General features: G+C 45.6%; 1 protein-coding gene across 10 annotated transcripts in view; it reads right to left on the bottom strand.

The window, feature by feature from the left end:
• LOC106566535 (cyclin-dependent kinase 17) overlaps window positions 1-7,500 on the bottom strand; it is a 93,123-nt gene that overhangs the window by 2,442 nt on the left and 83,181 nt on the right. For 5 of the 10 annotated variants that reach the window (XM_082959874.1, XM_082959868.1, XM_082959873.1 and 2 more), the window contains 2 exons: window positions 7,131-7,208; window positions 1,745-1,866 (listed from right to left, as the gene is read on the bottom strand). In XM_082959874.1, the coding sequence (XP_082816000.1) occupies window positions 1,763-1,866; window positions 7,131-7,208 (182 nt within the window). In that variant the 3' untranslated portion in view covers window positions 1,745-1,762. Of the gene's footprint in view, window positions 1-1,744; window positions 1,867-7,106; window positions 7,209-7,500 lie in introns of all 10 variants that reach the window. The other 5 variants (XM_082959876.1, XM_082959872.1, XM_082959870.1 and 2 more) reach the window with 3 other exon arrangements.

Genomic DNA, 7,500 nt, shown 5'->3' on the forward strand with positions numbered 1-7,500 from the left:
AGACAGGTACCACCCCACACAGACAGATACCACCCCACACAGACAGGTACCACCCCACACAGACAGGTACCACCCCACACAGACAGGTACCACCCCACACAGACAGGTACCACCCCACACACACAGGTACCACCCCACACAGACAGGTACCACCCCACACAGACAGGTACCACCCCACACAGACAGATACCACCCCACACAGACAGGTACCACCCCACACAGACAGGTACCACCCCACACAGACAGGTACCACCCCACACAGACAGGTACCACCCCACACACACAGGTACCACCCCACACAGACAGGTACCACCCCACACACACAGGTACCACCCCACACAGACAGGTACCACCCCACACACACAGGTACCACCCCACACAGACAGGTACCACCCCACACAGACAGATACCACCCCACATAGACAGGTACCACCCCACACAGACAGATACCACCCCACACAGACAGGTACCACCCCACACACACAGGTACCACCCCACACAGACAGGTACCACCCCAAGCAGACAGATACCACCCCACACAGACAGGTACCACCCCACACAGACAGCTACCACCCCACACAGACAGGTACCACCCCACACACACAGGTACCACCCCACACAGACAGGTACCACCCCACACAGACAGGTACCACCCCACACACACAGATACCACCCCACACAGACAGGTACCACCCCACACAGACATGGTACCACTCCACATAGACAGGTACCACCCCACACAGACAGGTACCACCCCACACAGACAGGTACCACCCCACACAGACAGGTACCACCCCACACAGACAGATACCACCCCACACAGACAGGTACCACCCCACACAGACAGGTACCACCCCACACAGACAGATACCACCCCACACAGACAGGTACCACCCCACACAGACAGGTACCACCCCACACAGACAGCTACCACCCCACACAGACAGGTACCACCCCACACAGACAGGTACCACCCCACACAGACAGGTACCACCCCACACAGACAAAGGGGATCGAAACTTCCATCTCTGAAATACAAGTTCATCCTAAACATTTGATGTCAAGTTTGATTTATCCGAGTTCTCCTTAACAGTAGCTCAACATGCACAAAACCAGACCTGTACATAAGACAACAACACAAAGTCATCTAAAGAACTCTGTCACACACACACACTGCACCCTGTGTTCACACACACTTACAGACAAAACACAAAGGCTACATCTCCCTCTGCAGGAACCTGAACAGAGCTGCAAACATAAAGAGTTTCAATCAAAATGTCTCCTCTCGCTCCCATCCTTCCCAGAATGCCTTCTGTTTGACCTTTCACCCCAACCTCACTGAAATAGAACACTGGGAGGTTTCTCTCTCAGAGAAAAGTACAAAGAAGGCAAATGGTGGAATGATGAACAGAAAAACATGGGCAGCAAGAACAGAAGGAGAGAGAGAGAAAGACAGGGAGTCAAGGATGAAGAAGAACATTATGGCAAAGTGCAGGGGAAGATACAAGGGAAAGAGAGGACATCACCCAGGCAACAAGAAGAAGCAGAGAATAAGTAAACAGGGACTATAAGGCAGTATGTCTGAAGGGGACAGAAATACAGTTCATACAGAGTAATTAGAAGTGGAGAATAGAATAGGCACAGATAAGCAGTGGACACAAAGATAGACGTCTTGACATACAGAAAGACATATGAACTGAAAGTGAGGAAAATGAAGTGAAAGTGAGAGAGATCATGTATTTACCAGAATGGGAGGGGCAACTCAGCCTGTGGAGGGGGAGGAGAGGCCGTGACTCTGAGCCCTGGGATTGGCTCCTTCTCTCTGGAAGTACTGCGAGGGGGCGGAGCCTAGCTTATGGGCCACTGCTATTTAGGAAGGGGGGGCAAGGTGGTGGTGGTGGGGGGCACATGAGAGAGAGACAGAGACAGAGAGAGAGAGAGAGAGGAAGAGAGAGAGAGAGAGAGGCAGGGGGCGAAGGGGGGAGGTGTTTGGTGTTGTCAGAGGCACATGGGAGGAGGAAAGAAATAGAGAGAGGCAGGAAGAGAAGAGAGAAAGAGAGGAACACACAGAGAGAGTGAGACAGAGTGATAGAGACAGAACCAGTGAACTTGGTAGAGGCAGATGTCAATACGGCACACCAGAGAGCATAGTTCACACTAGCATGGAGTAGACGGTGTGAACCAGGCATGGCTCTGCAAATCACAAGACAGAGTCCCAAGACACGGTGTGTGACACATTATGACCACACTGCAATATGAGACACACAGAAAGCTCACAGACAGAGAGAGAGGCACAGAGACAGAGAGAGAGGCACAGAGACAGAGAGAGAGGCACAGAGACAGAGAGAGAGGCACAGAGACAGAGTTACAGAGACAGAGAGAGAGGCACAGAGACAGAGAGAGAGGCACAGCGACAGAGAGAGAGTTACAGAGACAGAGAGAGAGGCACAGAAACAGAGAGGGAGGCACAGAGACCGAGAGAGAGGCACAGAGTCAGAGTGAGATGCACAGAGACAAAGAGAGATGCACAGAGACAGAGAGAGAGTTACAGAGACAGCAACATACATCAACAGAGATCAAGCGATATAGACACACAACAAATATATATACAGTACTGTCCAAAGGTTTTAGCCAGGTGTGAAAAAATGCTATAAAGTAAGAATGCTTTCAAAAATAGACATGTTAATAGATTATATTTATCAATTAACTAATGCAAAGTGAGTGAACAGAAGAAAAATCTAGATCAAATCCATATTTGGTGTGACCATCCCTTGGCTTCATAACCATATTTGGTGTGACCACCTGTCGTGTCTTTGGCTATGCCGGATTAAGTGATATGACATGCTATTCTATAAAATCATTTCTCTGTAATTAATATTACCTGATTAAGCTAATCATGTAAATGTAATTAGCTATAAAGTCGGGGCACCACGAAAGAGTGTTTATAGAGCTGTTATCCTCCGAATAAACTCTGAAAGACCTAGTTCTATTTTACATCAATAGCAGTCAATATTAATCGTCACCTCATTCAGTCTCATCTGAAAGTTGTAAATTCTTGGTTATCTTCACGAACCCTGGCTAACAAGTTGAATCAGCAATGCAAAATTGGGTTTAATTATTTATTTACTAAATACCTAACCAATCACACAGAATTACATATACACAGAATACAAATTATGTCATACAGAAAACGTCCCTGGTGGACGGAACCTGTATGATGGCTTGTTACACAAAGAGAGGGGGTTGGGCTTGAATGAAAGAGCGGGAAGACTGAGGAACAAAGGGACAAGCTAAGCTTTCGTAAATACAGTATCTTATGCATTCTAAATTACCGCCAATTTGGAAAAGGAAAATGCAATAAGTATTTACTTTGAGCTGCGCTTTGGTAGGTTGGTCGTAGATGCTGGCCGTGTTGGCCAACAGAGATCTTCCTGTCCTCGGAAGAATGTCTCTGGTGGTAAATTGGATACGTTGTAGTATCTTCGTTGTGTGTTAGACTGGATGCATCGTCCGTTCTTTCCTAGCCCACGTTTACAGCTGCTGTTGCTAACTCAACGGCTAGGAGGTCTCACTTCTTTAGTGAATAAGAGTTCAAAGTTCATACCATTCACAACCAAAGCTCACGCTGAGGTTGGCTTAGTTCTGTAGTTGGCATGTTAGTCCTTTTTAACGTATGAACCGTCGTCCTATCGTCCTTGGAACAGGAGGTTACATTTTCGTCAAGAGCTTATACAGTGGAGGGGGAGAAGGGTGTGTTTCATAGTTTATAACCCATGTCTCTTCACAGGGGCAGGCCACTGATTGAGCAGGGCTCTAACCTTATGAAAACCAAATTCTCTCATTTGGAAGCTAAAATTACGTTTAATCTTTTCACAAATAGTTTCATTTAATTTGCACAACAATTCCATGTGAATCTGATAACTAGAATGTGTAGACTTTCCCAGATACAGTTTATGTCGTCCTGTCATCAGTCATAATGTCTCAGATGACAACCGAACAGACATCATATACATTAAGTACCAACGCATATTTTCAACTGGTTCTATTACCGAAATATGGTTCCTTTCCCCCCACTTGTTTGATGTTCCCAGACTCTCTATGTTTAACAAAGGCTATTCAAGAGTCCTTCAGTAGAGTCAGAGAGAAAGGGATGGGAGAAAGGTATTTATGGGGGGTCATAACGTCATCACAGTCCTCCCATGTTGGGTTCAATCTTTCGATTCAATCTTGCGTACAATCCAAGGCTAGACGACGGGTCCGGAACGGCGATCCCATTCCGGACATCCGCTGCCCAGCCTTGGAGCGGACTTCTTCATTTGCAGACACCCTAACCGGGTCGACCACCAGAGGGGGGACTGCAACAGCGATCACCAACTGGACATATGCTGCCCAGCCTTGGAGCGGACTTCTTCATTCGCATAAACCCTACCCGGGTCGACCACCAGATGGGGACCACAACGATGGTCCACAAGGTTTAAAGTTTATGACCCCCATAAATAAATGAAACTATTTGTGAAAAGATTAAACGTAATTTTAGCTTCCAAATGAGAGAATTGGGTTTTCATAAGGTTAGAGCCCTGCTCAATCAGTGGCCTGCCCCTGTGAAGAGACATGGGTTATAAACTATGAAACACACCCTTCTCTCCCTCCACTATATAAGCCCTTGACGAAAATGTAACCTCCTGTTCCAAGGACGATAGGACGACGGTTCATACATTAAAAAGGACTAACATGTCAACTACAGAACTAAGCCAACCTCAGAGTGAGCTTTGGTTGTGAATGGTATGAACTTTGAACTCTTATTCACTAAAGAAGTGAGACCTCCTAGCCGTTGAGTTAGCAACAGCAGCTGTAAACGTGGGCTGGGAAAGGACGGACGACGTAACCAGTCTAACACACAACGAAGATACTACAACATATCCAATTTACCACCAGAGACATTCTTCCGAGGACAGGAAGATCTCTGTTGGCCAACACGGCCAGCATCTACGACCAACCTACCGAAGCGCAGCTCAGAGTAAATATTTATTGCATTTTCCTTTTTTCAAATGGGCGGTAATTTAGAATGCATAAGATACTGTATTTATGAAAGCTTAGCTTCTCCCTTTGTTCCTCAGTCTTCCCGCTCTTTCATTCAAGCCCAACCCCCTCTCTTTGTGTAACAAGCCATCATACAGGTTCCGTCCACCAGGGACATTTTTTGTATGACAAAATTTGCATTCTGTGCATATGTAATTCTGTGTGATTGGTTAGGTATTTCGTAAATAAATAATTAAACCCAATTTTGCATTGCTGATTCAACTTGTTAGCCAGGGTTCGTGAAGATAACCAAGAATTTACAACTTTCAGTTGAGACTGAATAAGGTGTCGATTAATATTGACTGCTATTGATGTAAAATATTACTAGGTCTTTCAGAGTTTATTCGGAGGATAACAGCTCTATAAACACTCTTTCGTGGTGCCCCGACTTTCTAGTCAATTACATTTACATGATTAGCTCAATCAGGTAATATTAATTACAGAGAAAGGATTTTATAGAATAGCATGTCATATCACTTAATCCGGCATAGCCAAAGACACGACACACCTTTGGCTTCAAAACAGCATAAATTCTTGTAGGTACACTTGCACAAAGTCAGGGATTTTGTAGGCATGATCATCAATTCAATATGTAGGTTGAAACACAATCATTAACTGAAACAGAAACAGCTGTGTAGGAGGAATAAAACTGGGCGAGGAACAGCCAAACTCAGCTAGCAAGGTGAGGTTGCTGAAGACAGTTTACTGTCAAAAGTCATACACCACGGCAAGACTGAGCACAGCAACAAGACACAAGTTATACTGAATCAGCCAGGTCTCTCCAGGCAGACATTCATGGCAGACAGGGGTTTCCAGATGTGCTGTCCAAGCTCTTTTGAAGAAGCACAAAGCACCTGGCAACGTTGAGGACCGTAGACACAGTGGTCGGCCAAGGAAACTTACTGCAGCAGATGAAAGAAACATCATGCTTACTTCCTTCACAATTGGAAGATGTCCAGCAGTGCCATCAGCTCAGAGATGTTGGCAGAAAACAGTGGGACACTGGTACACCCATCTACTGTCTGGAGAAGTCTGGTCAGAAGTGGCCTTCATGGAAGACTTGCAGCCAAAAAGCCACGCCTCCAACGTGGAAACAAGGCCAAGCGACTCAACTATGCACAACAACACAGGAACTGGGGTGCAGAAAAATGGCAGCAGGTGCTCTGGACTGATGAGTCAAAATGTGAAATATTTGTCTGTAGCAGAAGGCAGTTTGTTTGCTGAAGGGCTGAGAGCAGTACACAAATGAGTGTCTGCAGGCAACAGTGAAACATGGTGGAGGTTCCTTGCAAGTTTGGGGCTGCATTCTGCAAATGGAGTTGGGGATTTGGTCAGAATGAATGGTCTCCTCAATGCTGAGAAGTACAGGCAGTTACTTATCCATTATGCTAATGTTTTTTTTACCATCAGGGAAGGCATCTGATTGGCATTTGATTGGCCCCAAATGTATTCTGCAGCATGACAATGACCCCAAACATACAGCGAAAGTCATTAAGAACTATCTTCAGCATAAAGAAGAACAATGAGTCCTGGAAGTGATGGTATGGCCCCCACAGAGCCCTGATCTCAACATCATCAAGTCTGTCTGGGATTACATGAAGAGAGAGGAGCACCTGAGGCTGCCTAAATCCACAGAAGAACTGTGGTTGGTTCTCCAAGATGTTTGGGCCAACCTACCTGCCGAGTTCCTTCAAACTGTGTGCACGTGTATCTACAATAATTGATGCTGTTTTGAAGGTAAGGGGTGGTCACACCAAATATTGATTTGATTGAATATTTTTCTTCTGTTCACTCACTTTGCATTTAGTTAATTGATAAATATAATCTATTAACATGTCTATTTTTGAAAGCATTCTTACTTTACAGCATTTTTTCACACCTGGCTAAAACCTTTTCACAGAACTGTATATATAGAGAGAGAGAAAAGGAAAGTATGCAGGAGACAGGGCTCATATGGCTTGAGACACTCCAGATTTCCTACTTCTACTCCAACTATTGTCCCCCCCCAACCCAGCTCTCTAACCCACCTCTCTAACCCCAGCAGGGCTCACCTGACTCTGGGAAGGTTGAAGACCTCTTCCCTGGGTCTCTCTGGAGCTGGATGTTCTTCACAGAGAAGATGGAGGATGCTGAAATGAGGGAGACACATCAGGGAAAGAGTGCCACATCTACCGTTTCGCTCAGACACTTAACGCTGCTAGCCAGGTGTGGTCGTGGAGTAGAGTGGTTTTGGCATGGATATGTTGATATACTTTGTTGGTTAAGGTTTGGCATGGATATGTTGATATACTTTGTTGGTTAAGGTTTGGCATGGATATGTTGATATACTTTGTTGGTTAAGGTTTGGCATGGGTTTGTTGACATACTTTAGTTTGTTGGTTAAGATAAGGTGTATAGATGTAGTGGGGTTATGTAAGGTTG

Source organism: Salmo salar, chromosome 13 (assembly GCF_965601325.2).
Source record: "Salmo salar chromosome 13, fSalSal1, whole genome shotgun sequence".
NCBI classification, from domain to species: Eukaryota; Metazoa; Chordata; class Actinopteri; order Salmoniformes; family Salmonidae; genus Salmo; species Salmo salar.